At 46.7% G+C, this 22,898-nt stretch overlaps 1 protein-coding gene across 5 annotated transcripts in view; it reads right to left on the reverse strand.

The window, feature by feature from the left end:
- The window catches only part of trh (PAS domain-containing protein trachealess), a 602,053-nt gene that overhangs the window by 62,468 nt on the left and 516,687 nt on the right, over nt 1-22,898 (reverse strand). For all 5 annotated transcript variants that reach the window (XM_070521570.1, XM_065449873.2, XM_065449874.2 and 2 more), the window contains one exon: nt 11,860-12,095. In XM_070521570.1, the coding sequence (XP_070377671.1) occupies nt 11,860-12,095 (236 nt within the window). The remainder of the gene's footprint in view (nt 1-11,859; nt 12,096-22,898) is intronic.

The following is a 22,898-nucleotide window of genomic DNA, read 5'->3' on the forward strand; positions in this document are numbered from 1 at the left end:
CAGAATATAGCAAAAGGTTAAGAAAGTTGGCAACCAAGTACATGGCAATCAAAAGTGCAAACAGACCACCCGAAGTCATCAAAAAGACAATAAGAGACACAGCTTGCAAGGAATAGAAACAAACAAGTCTGTGGAGATTTACAAATACGGCAATAAAGAGATCAGGATAGGATATCTGTAATAAAACACAAATGGCGGCGCCTTGCTTTTGACACCCGAGTAGGCTGCCCTGAGGACAAAAACATACCCGTGCAAATATTCGCAACAGGATGTGACGTGTGACTGCTGCAGCAAAACTTGGGAGGCGACTCAGCACATCGTAATAGAATGCCAAGATATACGCCAGGCTAGAACCGTAGGAAGTGTCCACCTGCCAAAAGCGTTAGGATTCAAAGCGGATGGAAGCGTTAACTGATCAACGGTTGAGATAAGCAGGACACCTTTATTGGACGTTATTGGTTATTGGTCGAAAAAAGCTGAAAACAGATCTATAGAGCTGGGGTTGTTACAGGCCCAGAGAACTGTACAATATAAGTTTTAATGAAGAGAGAAAAGATCGAGAAGAAAGAGGCAAAATGCTAGATTGCAGTAGACGTAGTAAAACTTGATTAGCTTTAGCGGGTTAAGTGACTATGTCACCGTCCAATTTCAAAGGGGCTGCCAAAAAAATCCTCATAGTAACGGGATAGACGAGGAGACGCATAGTATTTATGAATAGTGGCGTAAGGTACTTAGTATATAAAGCTTGCTTAGCAATTTTCCCATTGCTAGAATAGGAAAGACGTTAAGAGGCGAGAATTTATATAGGACAAAGAAAAAAAATTAGGGCAATAATTATTATAATATTATTAATTATTTTACTATTATTTTATTAATAATAATTATTATTATAAGAAAGGCGCTAGTCCCTACGGGAGTTGCAAGCCCGTTTCGACTTTGCCCATCTTCAAAAAAAGCATCATCATCATCAGCAGCAGGTTATTTTTATGTCCACTGCAGGTCAAAGGCCTCCCCCTGCTATTTCCAACTACCCTTGTCTTGCGCTCGTTGATTCGAACTTGCGCCTGCAAATTTCCTAATTCCATCACCCCAACTAGTTTCCTGCCGTCCTCGACTCCGCTTCCCTTCTCTGGGCACCCATTCTGTAAATCTTATGGTCCACCGGTTATCTACCCCACGCATTACGTGGCCAGCCCAGCTCCAATATTTATATATATTCGACGTAATATTGCCTTAGCAATGCAACAGTGCGCAATGCTCACGCCTGAGCGTAAGAACTTATTGCGTTCTTTCATTGGGAAAATAAGAGAGCTTAATATTGAGAAAGACGAAGCGTAATACATAACGCCACATGAACGTCTGAAGCCACAAGCACGAATATTAGACGAATCCACGTGCTATTTTTCGTCACCATGGTAGCTGAACAATCACAGCGCAAGGCTTCCTTCGTTTTTCTTTTCTTTTTGCTGTTCGTGCATAACCACTCCCACACTCGCGCAATAGCCCCGACTGGGCTGCAGTATGTCAAAAAAATAAAATAAAAAAAGAACTATTCGCAAGGCACACACAGAAGAGTACTTTTTGTGGGCAACTCCGCTAGCAAGCCGCTGCCGAAGCGTCGCACTGTTGCAGATCGTCGTCGCACGACGTGGCCGGACACATCGTGCGGGCTCGTTGGCGGCGCGGCCACGGCTCGGCGAGCGCCGCCGGCCGCGTGGCTGCGTCAGCGGGCGGAACGACGCTCGCGATCGCGGCACGAGGCGCGCGCCGACCAGATGGGCGTCAGGGCTGAGCGGGCGCAATTAAATCGGCCCCGGGCCATACTCGTGCACACGTAGTCGACCTCACAACTGCGTGCCAGCGATGGCGCACCAGAACAAAGCGTCCCGCGAGTGTTGAAGCTCGATAACGGTTCACTTCGATGCTGTTCGGAAATGGGGAACACGCGTATAGCCAAGGAACGCTGACTTCCAGGTAATTTTATTTTCCGGGATAAAATGATGATATTTACAGGTAATAAATAGGCAGCGACTGATACCATTCATCAAGTGTCGTGTTTCAAGCGTGTGCCCACGATTACCTCAAAACCAAGCAAGATATGCAAATTCATCTGTCGACTGTGCAACGGAAGGTGCACTATCACCAAGCTAATTCATAATTTCAGCCTCGATAAGTTCACGAGTTAACTTGGTCCTGCGCTTTACATTTACTTAAAAAGAAAGTATGCAAGAGCAGCCGCTTCAGTGAAAGTCCCGATTAACCTGAGTGACGCTGTGAACGTAATTTTGATGCCCGCATATTCATTCCTCAATAGCTACATCAGCGCTTATAGCTGTTGTCTAAGACACGAAGCGTGGCATTCTATTGTAAGTTTTGTTTACGCATGCAGAACTGCGCCTCGTATAACTCTACGAAGGAACGACAAACGGCAAAGAAAAGTTCTGGCTGAGTGATGTTAGCACGCATAAATGAAACAACAACAACAACAACAACAACAACAACAACAACAACAACAATAATAATAATAATAATAATAATAATAATAATAATAATAATAATAATAATAATGAATATGAGGCTTAGCCTCCCGAAAGTGTAAAGTGGGTTATAACGGACACAAGAAGCCTCACCCCTTGGTATTCTCCACCATGCACGCAAAGATGGTGTTGTTTTGTATTCCGCCCTAGACATAATGCAGCCGCCGGAATCGGAAATGGAACCTCTTACTTCCTGCACAGGAGCTCAACGTTATTGCCACGATGTAACCGGCCCCGCATCTGTGAGCTAAGTTGAAAAAATTTTTTATAAACAATGTGACTTATAACGGGGCTGGTATCCTCTGTTGGTGAAGTGGTATTGCCTTGCCTCTCTTTCAGTTTCTACTTTTCAATGTTATGGCCGGAGTAAGTGTTTGCATTATTAACATTCTTACGCAACGTTATATCTGTGCTTGCTGACACGAAAATGGCTGTTCTCGCTATGTGTATGATACGCACGTATTTGTTTTTTCTGACCAATATCATGAAAGTCGAATGAGGGCCCGTATTAAATCAAAGTTCTTACACTGTTAGTATAAGCCAGCTAATCGTGGCGTTGGACTTGTCAAGAAAGATTTCTTACGAACGAAAAGCTTCGTGAATTCAACCGGAGATATTAGGCTAGTAAAGCTATTCTTTCCTAATAAACCTGACACTCTTAGGTATAGGAAAGCTGGAGGTGTAAAGCAAGAAAAATAAAAATAAAGAAGTAACAATGAAGAAGAGTGAAGAAAATGACAAGAAGTGCACAAATAGAGGTCAAAAAGTATGAAAACACATTTTCTCCGAAAACGTTACAGCTTTAGTAGAGTCTTCAGCGCGTGCTCGAAAGTGCAGGAATAACAAAAGTGTCGGCGAGTTAGGAGAGCTCCTTGTGTGGACGCCCCAAAAAGCTGGCTGCGCCACGCGTTCTAGTGGCGATGAAAGCTTTCTCCCTGAAGGGCGCATTGTACGACATTCGCTCTCACGGTGAGTTCAAATCCGGTTCAAGCACTACGCGCAGTCATGTCGCATCGCAGTATCAGCGCCTCGGGAGGTTTGTTTAGAGGATGAGCGTAAGTTCGGCATAAGCAGAACCCGCGATGGTTCAAACGCCACGCTAGAGCTTAGAGGTCGGCTACCGGCTGCAACGCGCGCATCTCGCCGACAGCAGTTCGCTGCTGTGTTTATTCAAACTACACAAGTGGCTGCGACGACCACCCACATCGACACCCACTGAAAGACATCCCCATCATTGAACAAACAGTGAGATCGGCAAACGAACTGCAATAGCAGATCAGTTGCGTTCGCTCAAGGATGTAATCAAACTGGCTATTGTGAAGGAACACGCACAAAAAATGAAGGACAGAAAAAGAGAATGCCGTCGTCTTCATTGTTGCATGTACTGAGAAGACCAAGGAGTAACAACTGCTAGCGCACAACGCTACAACAAAAATCGTTATTGCATATTAGGAAACAGTGATCGGCGTAATCGTTGCGCCCCATATTGGGGCTAAAGTGTTGGGCGCAGCCAAATCAGCCGGCAGAGGGAGAAACAAGTGTCATAAAACAGAATCTCGAGACTGAACGTATCGTAACCTCTTCGTGACATTAGCAACTTTTTACGGGTCGAAAGACAGCTTGTACGCAGTGCGATACGAGCAGCGGAGTTGGAGTTCAGTTCAAGTGCTGCAGATGTATTTGGTATATAGAGAGGAGGGAGGAAATAATGTAGAGAAAGGCAGGGAGGTTAACCAGAGGTAGTTCCGGTTGGCTACCCTGCGCAGGGGGAAGGGTTAAGGGGGATAAAAAGAGAAACAGAGTAGAAGGGGGAGATAGAAAGAAAGGGAGACAAGCACGAACAAAGCGCGTACACTACAGAGCGGTAGGGGGCGGCATTCTTAGAGTCTGTCGTGAAGCCCCGTGGACCGCAAGAACCTTACTAGCGCGAGTAAGGCCTTCAACGCGGATGTTCTTTCGGAGCATTGGCCTAAAGCTTTTAGTTCTGAAAGTGGACGATTGTCCAACTGGTCCAGCACTCTGCACATCACTTGTCTCTCAGCACTGTATCGCGGGCAGACACAGATAATGTGTGCGAGCGTCTCGTCGATGTTACAAGTGTCGCACGTGGGGCTGTTGGCATATAAAGGTATATATAAAGGTATATAGGTTGGTATATAAAGGTTGCCAAACGTTACGGGCCCGATTTGAACAGCATGCCGAGCCGCCGAAGCAAATTGCGTTTTGCTATTTCAGAGTCCTGCATCCTCTAAAGCATATATCGGCACACCACCGGCTGTCACCTTACCCTTACTTGTTCCGCCAAGCCGACAGATCTGTATTATTTCTCGTTCGCTCTCTCATTACCTCGCAACAAAGCCCACTTAAAAAAAGCAATGCACGCACTCTGATCAAGGCTTTCTATATCGCTCTACGAGTGTCCATTTCGATTCCGCTGAGCGTGTGGCGCAAACGTGTGTGTATTATATATATATATATATATATATATATATATATATATATATATATATATATATATATATATATATATATATATATATATATCGCTTTTTTTTATACTGACAAACGCCATAGACAAACTTCTGCCGGAAAGGCTCAAGAATTCGCATCTCATTAACCACAACGCGCTTCGTAAACTCATTAACTCGTTTCGGCTAGTGTCAACAAAAGCCGGCGTTTTAGGCTAAGATCTCGATAAACAAACTACCTCGCTTTCTCATTACCCCCGCGATATCTCCGTTTCACGAGGCTCCCTCAGAAAAGGCCTAACTGTAAATGCCGAAGCGAGACCGACAAAAGAACTTCGACAGAGGGCTCGCCAAAGCCTCTATACACACGCGAACGGTGGCAGAGTCTGGCGCACAATAGAGACAACACAGCGCCGCTCTACATACACACACAAAAGAGCGAAACCTCCAGTGGGCTTCGCGTCGACCCCGGCAGACAGGAGCCTCCGAGGTTGCAAAGACGATGCCAGCGCGTCCGAGCCTCTTATGGGCAGACAATGCCGAGAGATAACCCGAGGAGAAGTGGGATCTCCAAATCCGGTGGTGCTTCGGGGTGCACGGTCGCGGCCTCATCGCGACGACCGCTGCCGCCACTACGGCTCCCCCTTTTCAAACCCTCGTACCGTCGACTCCCTCGTCCCATCAGCGCTACCGCTTGCTATGCCTTACCTCTAGCACAGTCAATACCTAAAAAGCTATCTAAAAGGTGTTGGCACAGTCTCGTACAGGGAAACCTGCCTCCCTCACTTCGGAGCAAGCGCTAATCTTCTCAGATTTATAGGCACTTTGAGCGAGCGTGAGCACGTGCGCCTGTGACACCCCCCCCCCCCTCCCCACCCCCCTTCCCAGTCGACCACGAGGCTTCTCAGCGGGGAGGGAAGAAGACGGCCAAAACCGGCAGCTTTAACGCCGCGCCTATATATGGAACGACTCCGGTAGCCCACAGTGAATCTCACGCGACCCTTCCCCTCTCGAGCCCTTTCTCTTCGTTCCCAGTGTAAACACCGCCCTGGTTGGTTTCGTGTGCGTATTTGGCTGCCAAGTCCGGGAGGAGAAGCCCTGTATCAACACGCGAAGCAGCGCTTGCGGCGCTGCCGGGGGAAGCGATGTGCTAAAGAGAGACGAGACTGCAGAGACCGCAGCAGGGATCCTGCTTTTAAATAGGAGTACAGAGAATCGCAAGATCAACGCGCTCCTAAGAGCTCTTACTTTGCAGTTAAGTATTGAGTGCGCGAGTGAGTCAGAGAAGCGATTGGCACCGGATACACGGAGGTTTTACAGCGCGGCAAGCGATGTGGAGAATTGCCGTTTTCGGGGCCTTATTATACTAAAGCGCAATTACGAGCCAATTTATACGCTCAACTGCGCGCTTTGTTGCGTGCTTTGAGCTGGCTCTCAGGTATTCGTAGATGCCCCTTTGTAGAGTACCGGACTGTCTCACATTTCGCGAAGCGAAACGTCTTGTCCGTTCGTCGCGTAGTACAGTAAATGACGTCAGAGTAAATGCTGCTGATTGGCTTCGACGATGCTTTCGTTGAGCCTTACGGAAGACTACAAATAGCGGGACGCTTTAGCTTGTACGGCGCTAGCGTATCGCCGTTACCGCCTCGTTGTGGTGAAGCTGCGAGCGCGTTCGCTGCATTGTGACGCGTACGTACTTAGCGCCCGGCGGCGATGGTTAATGTTAACTGTAAGCGGTAAAGCGTAACGGCCTTGCAGTAAAATAACGAATTTTACAAAGTTCAGGTTGGCCCTGCGTGAAAGCGAAGTTACTCAAATGATGCAAAACGCCTTTATTCGTGGTTGTCACATAATGCTGGTGATATAGACAATTTTTTTTCTTTTTTTCTTATTTTCCCCTATTTAAACCTTTAATCGTGTTTTTAAAATTCGACGTCAGTCTCAAACACTCACCTGCGCATTCAAAACCACGCTCAGACATATGAAATTATGCGTATCCTCCGAATACGCTTCAACCGACCCAAAATCTAGAGATGGCCACACAATGACGCAAGTACGCTCCCCATTCCGCTACCCTTTGCGAGCACCTTTGAAATGCATAAAGCAGTCAGAAACTATCGCCAGCAGTGCGCTCGCGAGATTTTTCAAGCCTTCAGCCTCTCGGCAAGCGGGGATGCATGCATCAGCACTCCGTCCTTAAGACAATACATATACTATAGTTCGTGCGGTAACCATTTCCTTTTTTTTTTGTGTATGCCTTGTCTACGCCTTCAGCGCTCTGTCCTGTTGTTCTTTTTCTGTGTCCGCTGTCACGGGATTATAAATCTGCTGTTTAACAATGTGTACCAACCAGCCCAATCGGACACGCTGTTAACGGTTTTTTACACACTGAACTTCGAGAGAAAACCACATCGCCGTTGTTTGTGGCCGTCTCAAGTAAATTCGCGAACGTTACCCTCGAGCCGCTACGTCCACACATCGTCGCGTGAATGCAAGAGGATTTCATCACCATCGCATCAGCAATTTCACGTCTTCCGTGTGCCACCGATTGGAATCTCTCGCGGCCCTTCGGGAAGCCATGAAAGACCACTCTCATCGGGAAGGGGGGCGAATAAGAAAGAAGGGGATACGGAAAAAAGAAAAACCAACGTCCCTTAAAGGAGTCTTGACGATTCACCCTGTATACTGCCACCGTGAATGGTGCTGTATTGAGTAGTCACACCAAGCACAGGCCGCCACTCCCATACATTCGTCCTCCCTTCCCCACGTCATCAGGAGAATGCAGAGTACAGAAAAGGGAGGCACACACCCTCGCCCTTCCTCTCCCATTAATTCGAAAGGGGATAGTACAGGGAAAATGGGAGGGAAGGGAGGGATAAATGGAGAGAATAAAGAAGCGTCTTAGGAATAGTAGTAACGGCCGTAAAGGAGACAGAAAGGGGAAGGGCCGGAAAAGGGAGCGGTAAATGCCAGAGCAAGAATAAAGTGAGAGGGTGAGGAAAGGAGGCGAGAAGGAGCCTATGAGTATCCCAAGGCACAAACTGCCGGCCACGGATAGGCCAGGCTCGGCTCCACAGGAAGGCAAAAAAACCAGAGCCCGTCGTCTATCGGTTGGCGCTGATTACGGGCTGCGGAGGCCTCCATTCCCGTTATTGGCCATATTAACGGGCAACGCTCACCGGATTACGTGGCACAGGTCCCTGATCATCGGGAGGGGGGGGGGGAGGGGGGAGAAACGGCAGGAACAATCCAAGAGGGGAGGTACAAAATGGAGAGGAAACCGAAAACACGTATAGTGGCGAGTGCTAAGGCTTGTGAAAGGGAAAGAGGTACGGGGCCATCTTTCTGCACTCTCTCGCTGCTTTCTAGACAAAACTACGCTATTATTATGTAAAATCAGCGGATAGACAAAATAAAGCGGAGAATGATAAAAAAGAATATTTTGTAAGATATAGATAAATGATTTAAAAATTTAAGCAGAAACTGATATATTGTAAGAAGAAGTACATTGTCTATATATTACGTACGACTCCGCCTTGCCACACAGCCCTCCCGCCATTCCAGTCTAAATCCGCATCCGTCCCCATCGAATAATCAAAGCACATCAACGGCGGCAAGGAAGAAGTAAGTAGAAGCTCCGAACAGCCCAGGCTTAAAAACAAAGACCTCCCTGAGAAACGTCCGAACCGGGTGCCTGGAATGCTCAAATGGACGCGGGAAAGCGCGGGACTGCGCGGGAAAAAGCGATAACAAAAAGAAAAAAAAGGGTGAGGGGGTCTTAATTTCCAATACGTCATCATCAGGCGGCAGCGTTGGTATGGGTTGGGCCCTGGAGAGAGCTGGTGGCACCAAAGAACGGCTTCCCATGGTGACGACAGGGGGCGCGGCAAAGGCAGCATACGGAGCAACTGGGGAAGGTCGGCGGTTATTATGCGATCACGACCATCGCGCGGATTAAGGGATTTGACAGCGAAGTCATTTGCCTGTAACCAGGCTTATGTGTTGATTTGTAAGCAGTGCCGGGCTGCTTCTCGGCGAACGCAATTTGTAAACGCTCTCTGAATGCTCTTTTACATACTGCCGTAAAGAAAAGAAAAAAGTATATATATATATATATATATATATATATATATATATATATATATATATATATATATATATATATATATATATATATATATATATATATATATATATATATATATATATATATATATATATATATATATATATATATGTGTGTGTGTGTGTGTGTGTGTGTGTGTGTGTGTGTGTGTGTGTGTGTGTGTGTGTGTGTGTGTGTATGTATGTGTAGAGAGAGAGAGAGAGAGAGAGAGAGAGATTTCTTTTACAGAGCAGACGACAGACTGATGAGAAGAAAAGGAACAGACGACACTCGTGTTCGCCTGTTATTTTTTTTTCGCGAGGGTCTGTCGTTTGCACTGCATAAAATCAGTCATATTTAAGTAAAAATCCAGCCATAACGCTTTAAACAGGCTACTTGATGGATTTCATCTTGACAGGCAGCTCATTGAATCAAACATATCCGGTGACAATCTAAGAATAGCAGTGGCAAATACGCTACTCGAAGAAATTTTGTATAGGTGTTCCAACCAATCATGCTCGCTAATTTTCGTGAAAACAGAGTGCAGATGAATTTGTTTCAACCTTTGTGTCTCTCGAGAACTGTTTTGGAGGGCGGAGATGCAGAGGGCAGGTTTAGTGCGGTGGAGCGGAACAAGAGTAAATTCTCGGATCACCGATCGAGAATATTTAGCGCTAGCGCCAAAAGAATGAAAAATCGTAAGAAGTCTAAAACATTACGACGATTTTGCAGTGCACTGCAAGTGAGCTACTACTTCAAGCTAACTCAACAAAGGGTATACTTCGCAAGGTGAACCTACATTCCGCTCTACAGGTTTGAAGACGAATGAGCGTTTTGACACCGACGCAGTGAATTATTGAAGAAATGACAGCTGGAGGGGGGCACGGCCAAGTCGCATACTTGCAAGTATACACTGCCAGTCATAATGCCCGCAGCACACTGAATCGCATTAACGAAAGACCCGTGAGTATACCAGTGAGAAAGGAAGTTTTTAAATACCTTCAATAAAACAGCGAAACCTAAACGCACAAGCAGCAGAATCGAATTCGCTTTATCACACAACGGCCGTGACCACACGGATTTAAGAAACAAAATACCCTCACGGGCGGTTGCCACATGTCGAGTACGCGTAGAACCAATTGCGCGTGCTTTTATATACGTTCGCCACTTGATAACGACCCGCCCGCTGGCACTACGCGCCTGCCTCCTGGTATGGCCGAAGCAGAATTGCGCGCCCCTTACTCTACCCCCCCCCTCCACCCCAAACGTTTTCTTTTTTTTTTTTCTCTCGTAGGCCAGCGGCAGTTTGTCCGAGTGGTCAACGCCTGTGTCCGGCCAACCCTGTCGGGCATGCTCACACATACGTCAATGGAAAAAAAATCATACAAAAAAGAAAAGAGAAACAGAGACATGAAAACAAAGGGGACGCTGAGCTAAAAGCAGGGCACCGCCTTCACAATAAAAATCCGTGGCTGCTGCAAAAGCCCACGGCGAGCTTTCAACAAAAGCACCGTTATTCGTTCCCCCCTCTCTCCTTCAGTCTTCACGTCTCCATATTCTCCCTGCCCCGGTTCCTATACGGCCCGGCTGCTACTAATCTGCCCTGTGCGCCCTTCTCTGCCGCTTCGTCGAGCCATTAGCAAAATTGCAGCGCACGGATGTGCCGCGGCAGAGGAAAGGTTTTAGCGGCGAGGGCCGTTTAGGGCGATCTGGCGCGCCCGTTCGGTCAAATCCTGCCGACTCAGCTCTCGCCAAAGCCCACGAAGGCAGGCGCGATGCGTGACGAGACGAAACTCGCTGCGTCATCGTCCCGTTCCACTGCGGTGGCGCGACAAGCCGGCGTGCGCGAGCGTCGAAAGGCCGATTGCAACGCCGGTACGAGGAGGACCGTATGGGCAGTGGACAACGAGACCTCTTCGATGTTGACGCACAGCGCTGGCAGGGCGGACGCAGTGGACAGCCGGCATACACGTATGCCTCGACGGTGCGGTTCGCAACGGTTCGATGTAGGCTGCCCACATACGCACTCTAAACTGTGTAGGCTCCCTGGCTAGATGAGGTGCGAACGAGATGGCGTGAATGCGAATAGAGCGGGGTAGAGGATAGCTAGGCTGGAGAGAGGGAGAGGTGAAGGCAGTGGTATTTTGCCCCGGAATGCCCTTACTTTATCCTCTTCATGTAAGCTCACGGAGTCCAGCAGCAGTGCCTACGAAACGTCCTTCTGCGTTCAAACGTCCACAATTTCAACCAGCGTAAATTTATTGCTTTTCGTATTCCTTTAGCCACACTAAGAGCAGTCCAGTTTTTAGAAAGTTCTACGCTACGAATCCAAAGTGCAAAGATATTCCCACAAAAGTGAAGATGAAGAGACACAAGTCGCCCGTTTTTCACTACTCGTTTGTCTAGATAATACAGCAGCGCGTTTTCGCTAAGCCTTGTATAAGAAAACGTCAGTGAGATGCAGGTTACTCGACAGGGCTACTCAACAGGACACAAGGGACGTTCGGGCGTTGCCATCGCCGGTATAGATCATCTTTGTTTACCACTGCTACTATTACCATTACCTAACACGAGACTGAGAACTAGCAGTTCTTTGTTACTCTTTTGCTTTGCCTACAGTAGCGATGTTTAGCCCAACATTGCATGAAAGTTCGCGCCGAGGCGCACGCGAAATACTATGGCTCCGGTGGTCAAGCAGCGATACCAAATGCGCCACTCGTGAAGCGCCAAGCAGAAAGAGCACGTATACCTTTGAGTGCCTTTGAGGGCTGCATGTCCCTGAGCCAGGGCCGGTGTCCGTGCTGGGAAAAGTCTCTGAGCTTCAGGTAGGAAATGGTGAGGCGGATGATGGAGGCCTTGTCGAGCTGGCTGGTGATGGCCGCCGGTAGCGGCAGCATCTTGGCCAGCTCGTAAAACTCGTAGTTCTCCTTGCCCCGCCGTGACCTGGCTGCATCCCGGCTCTTTTCCTTGCGCATCTCGAGGATACTGCGAGAGGAACGGGCATCATCGCGTCAGCGCCAGAGCTAATCAATATCCCCAATGTTTTAAAATTCGGACACTGTCACTGGCGAACAACGTGGGGGTTTCCTGAATATGGCGTTCACCTATGGACAGCAAAACTAACTTTAAACGTCAATTTCCTCAACGAACAATAATATGGGATGAAAAAAGAACACTGTAAGCAAATTGAAATAAACACTATCTTCAATGAGAGCCTTTCTTTCAGTCCTATTAACAATTTAAGACACTGTTTAGCAGACTATGGGTGACGACGAGCTTCATTTTGTCGGTCACTCGTGCGTCTCAGTCAGTAAGCATGTCTGCATGTCTGACAACACGACATCATAGGAGATTTGCCAATGACAACTACACAAGCATAGCGTGCGGAATTAGCGCAGCTAAAATAAGGCATATCTTGTGAGCGTTACGAAGCATTCGTCCACAGGTAAATCAGCGCATAATTACCCCGTCCGAGTTCTTTGGCTACAAAGATAAAGGAGTAAAGGTTTAAGAATGTGCGGGAAGAAATATTAAATGATGGCTGAAGCATTGGTGGCGTAAATATAGCAAACACGCAGGATGAGAAAGCGTTCATTTTTTACGGCAATAAGTATTTTCGAGGCTTCGTGGTTTGTTAATGACAGCCATGCATCTTAAAGACCGATAATAAACGCAGGAGAAAGGTACAGAGATAACGAGCTTGGTATTATCAGCAACCACCCCGTTTCAACGCTCATACCATCCATCCATTCATTCATATCCCAACAGAAAGTTATATTCCAGCTTGCCCATAGTTCGAAACTGAGTATCTGGATTAGTGTCTCGGGACACGCGAACTCCCAATCTCGCCGTATCGCGCACTGCCATACAGCTCCTCTGTGGCGTTGCTACTCCGCGCTACCTGCGGCAGTTGAGAACACCTTTAACGATTTGACCTGATAATGACTTAATGACTGAGAATGTTCTACCTGACTCACGTTGACAGTTAACTGCACAGCAGTAGAGTATTGGGGACGAGCTCCACCACTGCAAAAGCTGGCGCTGCCGTCGGCGTCACGTGGTATGAAGGATCACGTGGACACAGGGGCCGCGTCGGCTGCTTCGGAAGCGCCGAAGCAAGCTTAAAACGAAAGTATAAAGTCCCAGCTGCGCTGCGTTTCTGATTAAGTGAGGAGGCTTTCCCGCTTCGGGTGTCCGCCTGACAACACTTGAAAGCACTATAATAGATAGTCGCTGCCTTTGAAGGCGTCCGACATGGTGGGCTACTGCTCGGTGCCGCAGTGCCGGAAGAACGCAACGGAGACCGGTGTCAGCCTTCTCACGTAGCCACAAGAGAAGAAGCTGCGTGAAGCTTGGATCGCGAAATTTAAAACCGGCAGGCAGCCAGCGGTTACAACTCGGGTGTGCAGCAAGCACTTCCCCGAGAAAGATTCCTGCTACAGCGTCGGGGTTGCGATGTTCGGTGAGTAGCAGAAAGTGCGCACAGAGACGCTCTCCCGCACCCGAATAATTTCCCGAAGCTTTTATCTACGAACTGGTTGATGCTAGATACTAGCACGTTCACTGGGATGGAGTGGGAACGGTAAGAAGCACACTAAAAAAAAAAAAGGCGTGGCATATGCTCATGTTTGTGTTAGCACTAAACAATGAATGTGCTTAATTAAGAAAAAAAAATACAGCGGGAGATTGCTCACCGAGAAGACGGATAAACATACAAGGCGATGCAGCTTGAGAAATAACGATATTGAAACGTCCAACAATTTTGAAGAAAATAAAAAAAATATTGAATCGCCCCGACCGCATATCAAAAGTCGCCGTATAGGCGTCGAAGTCCCTAGTTACAACGAAATTACTTTTGAACAGCCCCGATAGTCCACACAGCAACAGTTGTTTGTATACTGTCAAATGATCATACGCTGCAATCTAAAGCTCACGGCACGAAGCGAAATACTGGGCACGGACATGCATGCAGACGCGCGGTCGGTCGCTGCGAACCCGTGCGATCGCTGCATTGGGGCTAAATTTTTTTTTATATTCCAGTTGGTTATACAGACAACCCACTATAAGAACATATTCTACATAGTTTGCGCTAAGCTGGTGCTTTTATTGAGCGCCGACAGCCAAACCTATGAGGAACGCGCCACGTTATCCCTCACACTACGCAAGCGAGGCGCCTCCGACAGATGGCGACTCCGTAAGTCCTCGCCGCCAATAGCAAATTCCAGCTTCGTTCGTTCGTTCATTCGTAATACCTCACAGGGCGCCGTGACGAAAATTCGGTAAATGGGCGCCACATGAAATTCCGCCCACTATTTCTATCAAGAGTCCGCATGCGCATAAAGCCAATATACAAAAAACGTAGAAATAGATATGTAGATATAGATATAGCAGCGAAAAAGGAATAACAATCAATGGTAACAAGCAACCAAACAAAATCACAAAAAGAAAGACTACAGCACGCCAGAGGCAACAGGAAAAAAGCGCGCACCTGACAATAACAACCTAATGTAAGGAGATAATGAAGCTCTTGGTAGGGACATTCAAGGCCGATGCCGCAAACGGAGCAGACGAAGGTCCCTTTTCTTTCGCTCGTTTGCACCGTCTGCGTTATTGGAACTGCACCGACTCGTTCCCACGAAACTGCGTCTATACGTCACTATGCTTAACTACTTGTTAGTTCACTTATATGGGATGAGCATTCTGCTGAGTTGCCTCTGGTTGTTTCTATTCCTTCTTTTTTTTTTTCATGTACAGGCGCCGACAAAAGTGGTATACTCCACGCAGTGGGAGCCGGAGCAACGACAAACTGCGTCGCAACGCCATCTACAGGCAGCATCTGGGATCGAGACAGCCAATGGGTGCCCTTTATTATCTGCAAGCATGTCGCTTGACTCGTGTCAATGTTTCGTGCTTCAGCTCGCCGAAATGCCGAGCGACGCCGCTGCAGTAGCAATCTGAATGGAGTATACCACTTCTGTCGGCGCCTGTACGTTGTTACCTTATAAGACAAAGCAAAGGAGAAGTCATTGCATGGGCGCACTTTCTTATTTAGGGAGAAAAGAATCGACCCGAGCAACTTGTTTTACACGGGCGCACACAAGCTCATTTTCTTGCACTTTGAAATAAGAAAAGGGGGAGGGGGGAACGCAGCACTAAACGGCATACCAGTCGGGAGAACGCGACAAACGCAATCAGCTGTAGAAAAGGAAAAAGTCCACAAGGGAGCAGCGCCGTTGTCGTCGTACAACTTTACCCCGATTGAGACAAGCAGCCGAGGCGCTCATCGAGGAGCTCCCCGACATACAGTTCTCCCAAAATCTCGTTCAATACACTCACACAAGCACACTCACCGAAGAGGCGAAAACAAATTGGTTGCGCGAGCTGGAAGCTCAAACGAGCCTCCTGACTAAATAATACAGCAGGAAGGAAAGATAACATCCTCGGGATTCTGCTTTAAAACGGAAAGTCGCAGAAAACAAAGACCCATTTACGAGCGTCCCGACCCCAAGCGGCTTCACACACACCCTTCCCTTCTCCTCCTCTTCAGCAAGCCTCCCTAGCCACTGTTTCCGAGCTACAAGCAGAGTTCTTCATTCTCTTTCGTTATTTTCTACAACTTGATTCACTCGCTGATACCTTACTGATGCCCGTTTTAAAGAGAGCTCCATGCTCTATAGAGAAAAAACAACCTCCCGCTCCGGTATTTATCACCCACGATCTTAAAAAAGACGAGCTGCATGGCAGGTCTTTATTTTTATGCAGTTTCCACAGATAAACAATATCGATAAAAAATCACGCAACTCAAAATACAAACAGTCCTTTTTTTTCGGTAATAAAACGGGAGGAGTTTGGAGATCCGAACCCCCCAGTGAATCCTCTCCCCACAATGCTCGAGCTCACGCGCGCATGTGCTTCTTCTAGACGAAGGCCAGGTTCTAGTTTCTTCTATATATATATGTATGCGCATCCAGATGGCTTCCGGGCATTTGCATTCAAATTTCTGCGCCGTTGATAGGGCCTAACAGGGGAGTCAGCATATGTACGCAAAGCACAAAATAAGCACCGAAAACAAGGAAGCAGGAAGATTTGGCACTGTTTTTATTCCATGCGCTTTGGAAAAAAAAAAGAATGTTGTGTACCTGCATGACCACTACGCCTGTATTTAGTGACTCCTTTGCTCCCCTCCATCCCGTCTTGGTAGTTTTTATGGTCTCGTCCTTTTCTTCTGTTTTGTTTTGGTCTTGTTTTCTCTAGCTTTCTGTTTCTCAATGGCCTTATCGATGCTTGAGGAGATCTTACAGGCACTGCAAACATATTATAGGATGACGGCATCTCTTTCTTTTATTTTCATTTCAATAAAAAAAGACTACTGCGCTTGTGCATGCATATCAAATTTTTCGTCTGCATTCAGTTTCTTTTTGCGTCCATATGATCATCTTTAGTCAACAATTAAATGGCAAGGGAGGCGATTATGTCTGCATTTAGAACCAAACATTTCCTTTCCTTTTTTCTTTTTTTCGTAAATACCGCATCTAGGAAAACCCATATTCGCAGCGGCTAAACAGCGCAAGCAAATGCACACACGGAGAAATAACACGACCCAAAGCACCGACTTTACCCTAAAGGTCATCGGCACGTCCACAAATATATACGCAGGATATCCCTATTGTCACAACAAAACACGAGAAAGAACAAGAGAAAAAGAAAACAATAAGGAAACTGAAAATAATGGGGTGTCCCACGAAGACACTCCCTTTGTCAGTGCTACCCAAAGTTACAGGAAACAACGGAGTTGATTAAGAATAAGCACGATCTCACTAGATTAATTATCGATTCGTACAATATTATCAGAGCGGGCGGTGCATGCGTAAGCCATGCTTATATCATGCTGTCGCCAAAAGAAGTGGCTTTGTTAGACACGACATTTTTATACTTCTGGCTTGTTTGTTGTTGATCTTTTTCTTTCTCTTTTTTTTGCTTGTTGTTTGTTATATCTTTTTTATGTGCGATAATAGTGATATCCTGCACATATAATTGTGCACGTGCCAATAGCCAGCGCCTTGTCTTGTGCTTTTTTTCTCCGTGTAAGTGTTTTCTTGCTCTGCTTGGCCACAATGCATTGATACCAACTAGCTCGACTTTTACTGCTTCTACAGAATCTACATACCGAAGGCGAAGTCTTTGTTGATGTCCGTGTGTGCTAGGAACGTGTCGACAATAAAACTTTCTTAAAAGCTGTCGCTGTGAAGGTGCCGGTGTTCCGGCCAGAGAACCGCACGTTTCACGGAGACGTTCGGTGCAGAAATGGCGAAGGTAGCCGCATATTACTGACTAAATATAGAGCAGCTAGGACGCCGCACATCCGCAAATGGCGCAAAACGAGAAGGGAAAGTAAGTAGCTAAAGACAAGGCAGTCAGAAAAATGGTTAACGCGAACATTTGAATTGAAGTGAACTTAAACACAACGCTACGCTAATATACCATAGTACCGAAGAACGTAGAACAGCCTTCATATGTCACCACGAATCCAGAAAACGAAACAAAGAAGAAAGGTGTCTATTTTCCTCCTAATTGAAATAACGTGAACACGCAAATTAAATTTAGTGAGAAACAACGACAAAGAAGTGAAGCAAGTCATTGAAACTCTCTTCTCAGCTCGCGTTTGCACTATAAAGCGTACGTGCAAACAATATAGCGTACAACTAAGCAGAAGGTAGAAGCGAACAAGTGCAGACGTAAGCAGATGACAAGGGAAATGTATGTCTTCTGCTCACATCTGGAAGCAGAAAACAGGAACCTCTTCTGCAGGCAGACGCCTCTGAAAGCATTACGCTCTTATTTTCTTTGTCCTTTACGCGAAGGTAACAGAGAGCGAAGTCTGAACTCACATAGAGACATCAGTACAACAGAAAGACAAACACTATCGTCAATCCTTCTTTTTCCATAAACTTAACATTCGTTTCTGCAACGCTCGATTTATTCACCGCGTAATATAGTAGCTCGAACAAAGCTGAAGCACGTCAAGACGAGAAGTCAGGGGAGGGAGGGAACGGGGCGAAGGGCGCTGTTGGCCAATAAAACTCTGCTCTCAAAGTTGCGCAGCGAATGTAACAAAGGCATGCGCGACCGACCATCCATCTGGAAAGTGCTCTATGGGGATATATCTAACTCACTTCTGCATTCCGCAGAAGTCTGACGCAATTGAAAAAAGAGAGCTGTTACTCCCAGTGAACAGGGTGAGCATTTTACGAGCAGCTGCAGCACCGCGATACACCATATATCGGCACTCAACCCCTACAACCACCCCTCGACCCTCTCGTCCCCGTCCCCCCCCCCCCCCTTACATATAGCGATCCCAAAACTCAGGCGCATATTTTATGACCCAGTTCTGAATACATAAACCCGCGGAAGCGTCAAAGTTTCGGGTTTTGTCGTTTGCGTAGGATAACTAGATTTGAGAAAGTCTACGTTGAACGACTTCGGTGGCCGTACTCAACACTGTTTCAGAGATTTCCTTGGAGAACAACTAAGGCATATCAATAGAGAATGGCGAACGCTTTGTGTTCAGTATGCAGCGCTAGGTAAATAAGAACGTAAGAGAGGGAGACGTTCAAGAGAAGTAGAAGATACGTGCCTGGCCACTTGCAGATTTCACAGTAACTGTATACAGTACCTATGAGGTTTATTGTGGTCTTATCAACTGTTTGCGGACTCAATTTATTAAACAATATATAGAAGTAATGTTCTTAGAAGACGTTTTTAATGCAAGATTATTTGACACGAAGTTTTCACGTGAATTTAACTAACAAGAAAATACAAGCTGACAAAGTGTAGCGAAATGCGAGGTAATTCGGGAAGAAAGTTTTACATTAAAGGACCAATAACGTAAACAAAATTAATCACCGGCGATGTAAACGAGCCACAGGGAGATATAGAAGAAGCAATGAATACGGGGATTGAGGTAAGGGGGAGGAGTAATTGAGAAAAAGATGGTGACAAATAGCAACACTTCCTCGCAGAGCAAGATGTCTACAACAAGCCTGAATAGGCGAGTATACAGAGAGCAAACGCTAATTAATACTTACCTTGCCTAACGTCAGCGTGCAACGCAATGCGAAATGCTGTAGCGACAACGACCGTAAATGTTTCAACTTCACATGTCACAAGGATAACAATAATGGAACTTTGGATTTTCCAAAGCGGATGAGCAAAATGGAAGCTTCACACGGATAAGAGATCACAGGCAAACTACTACCAGTACCATTGATTCGCCTGTGCACTGAACCTGAATTTAATCATATGTAACACAAGCTAAAAATTGGAGTGGTATATTACGATCACACTTGAGCGACTGTGCTGTCTCCTTGTCATTCGATATCCCAATCATCGAATGAGGGGAGTTTCGAGGATTGCCCGATGATTGTATCATGCTACGATGCTAAAACCCTTGCGAATACGCATATCGTCCACTGGTGTAAGACCGATCCATGCCTTTAAACTGAATACGTGATCGGCCCGTCTCGATAAGCATGGATGTCATGAATTTCCAACCGGTCGAGTGATCTGTGTAATGCTAACACACACGCACGCATAAAGAAGAAAAAAGAAATAAAGACTAAGAATACATGTACGAAGCGTACGAATAAAACGCATGTGTAGTGTAAAGAGGGCTAAACAGGTCGCAGCAGATGCTCCACAGGTCTCAGCGCAACGAGAAATTGAGGTAAGTCCCTAATTATACCTTCTCTGAATGCGCGACAATAAGAATCCGCGAGAAAAGATTCATTTCTGAATGCCAGCCCAACTTCGGGATGTCCGCGAAACAAAAGCACCGATACGCGCCGCTTCGGAATTAATCACCGTTCGCACTTCAACACACACTGCAAGCGATTGCCCCCATATCGAAGACGTTCCATAAATCTGACGCCGCGTGGCCGCCGGCCGAGCGGGTAACGTATATTCTCGTTAAATGGGAGAGACAGCTCGCTAGGGGGCTCGCGTCACTGCTGGATCCGAAGAATAAATGTCTAAGGGCGCGCACTAAAGCGGGAGGGGGGTATCCGCGATGCGATCATCGTGTACAGCCTGCAGGAGGCGAAGGCGGCCACAATGGCCTCATCGAGCGCTGCGGCCGCGCGAAGGATGGAGCGAGGATTTCCCGGTCATCGAGAACGCGCAGGTCGAAGGCCCCCTCGGAGCCGATAACCGTAAATCGCGCGAGATCTCGCCGCCAGCGCCGCAGTATCCCGCAAGTGGCCTTCCGTGTTGTGTTCCTCCTTCTCGCGCCCACTTTCTCGTTTCACCACGAATCTGCGTGGCACTCGTGGAATTCAGAGCGCGGCGTGATCCATTAACGAGGTGCGACGCATTTGATGCATCATACAGCCCTTCAATCTAATCGCGGAAACCTTAACGAACGAGTAGGTTAAGGGGGTCCGAAGCGCTATATAATTTTGTTAGCCGCAACCATACGAAGTAACAATGAAGCCAAAGAAAGCACAGGGGAAGTTATTAATTGTCATGTTTCATTGAAATGTAGAAATGATAAAGAGAAATGAAGGTGCGCGGAAAGATAACTTACCGCAGACGGGAGCCGTATAATTCGTATGACGTCTGTGGTGCTTTACCATCAAGCTACCGCTTCGCCCTCCTTCCGTCCAATTTCTTGGGCGTTCGTGTATGTGCACAAGATTAGGAGCGCTACAGGAGTGTTAGCCAGCGCCGTTCCCGGTCGACTTGGCGGCTAACGAAAGTGCACCTTTTCACATCTTGAACTGATATCAATCTTAAACAAAGCTGTACGCCGAAATTACACACCTGGAATACTAGGGGCGTCACTATTTTGGTGAGAATAGACTTACATGATAAGCCAGAAAAACAACGCAAGAACGAAATACCCGTAGCGCCGACACCTTGGGGTTCTTGCGCCGAAGTCACCCATTACGTCATAGATATTGAGATCGTCTGCTCGAGGGTTGACTGCAGCAGGAAAGAAAACTGGGAAAATTGTCATGCATTCATATTTGATAGCGCCAAAGGAGAATACACATGCGCTCCTGGCGCAAAGACCTATTTAATGTGTGCCAGCGTATCCAGTGGCGCATTCAGATATGCTTAATTATTCGTCCATAAACGAGGGCTGTGTTGTGTTCTAGAGAAGTGGAACGCCCAATCTGACAACTTTTCCTTCACAAAAATGTCCAGAACGAGCAAAATAGTAACTTAAATCCATGACGTCATGCCGACGTATTGTCCTTGCCATTTGAATGCGACATTCAAAAAGGGAGATTTCGGTCTTCATTTTCTCCGCTAGTAATCAACCACTCTCATCCGAAAAAGTACAAACAGAGCCTCGCAAGAACAGCTTATCGGTCTAGCGAAATTTAGAGTTGTTTCTAGTATCTCTTATATAACCTGCACTTTTTATGTTAAACAATGGTAATATCAGCACGAGTTCTGATATTTTGAATATCTTTCCGTTATGCCTAATGTTGACGTCGATCTGAGCAAAGATTTATGAAAGCGAACGCTGGGTAAACGCGGTGCCAGGCATTACGTAATAACATGTAAACATATGTATGACATGACGGCTGAAGCTGAACTTACGCAGGTAATTATAGAGATAATATACGTAGATTACGGCAATATCGATGTTCCATTTACGCCAAAGAAAAAATGATTAAAACATACAAGCCAAATAAGCAGAGAGAGAGAGAGAAAGAATAGGAGATGAGAGGCAGAGGGGTTGCAATGTAACTGTCCGGTTGACTACTCTTCGGTGGAGGGAAGCGGAAAAGGCAAAAAAAGGAAGAGAAAAAATAGAATATATGAAGTAATCTGTCGGCACAAATGCGAGGAAGGCATATAAAGACGGTTGAGCCAGCAGCCCCGATGTCACGACGGATCTGCCTTACCCCCACAGAATGGCCTTTCGAAACGTGACAGACAGACTCTGTGACGGCGACAAATATGGAAAGAAAAAAAGGAGGAAAACCTGCCCTGGGGAGCTGTTCGCAGACCTATCGCGCCGTGCTCCAGTGGACGGCTGCATTCGGAGGACCGCGCGAGAGTGGTGGCGGCGGTAATGGCGCCCATCGGAGCCGAACTTAATTGCGCTTAATGCAGTGTACATGTCGAGAAGAAGGAACGTTTAGGCTTCGGAGCAGTAATGTCGGCACTGCAGGAGAGCCTCTTGCGTGGCGCTGATAGCAAGGCCTTTGGATAATAGGAGGTCGTTACGACCGGATGTATAGTGCGCCTATCCGCAATCAGGTGCCTGCATTCGGCAAACGCCTGTACCTCACGCTTCGGTCCACATCTGTAGTTGCGCGCTTTGGGCGCAGCCATGGCGCTCAAGTTTTTCTCTGGGACCAGGCACTTTTGTCAACTTAGACTGCGTGTCCTTGTGCACGTTGTGCGCGTGCTTCTTTCTTTACTATGTTTATTTTCTTATGTCCAGATGTGTGTCATGTCATCTTCAGCATCCTCCATAACATCTCGAGTAACATCTTGCTGCAGGCATACATGTAACCATGTACGGAGTGTTCCAGCTAGCACGGGTCAAGCTAAAAGGGAAAGCTAGTCCGTTGGGAGGATGAAAAAAAAATTTATGTTGTTAGCGACTCCCTGAAGAAGCCTTCAGTATCTTTGCATCCTTATTAAGTTATCAGCGGTGATTATCTGACGGTTCAATTGTTAACTTTACGGCCACAATATTAATGCAAGGATTAAAATATACATGCGGTCATATATTTAGGCACATATGTCGACGCATTTAATTGAAGGAGT

The sequence above is a fragment of the Dermacentor albipictus genome, chromosome 7 (assembly GCF_038994185.2).
Source record: "Dermacentor albipictus isolate Rhodes 1998 colony chromosome 7, USDA_Dalb.pri_finalv2, whole genome shotgun sequence".
NCBI classification, from domain to species: domain Eukaryota; kingdom Metazoa; phylum Arthropoda; class Arachnida; order Ixodida; family Ixodidae; genus Dermacentor; species Dermacentor albipictus.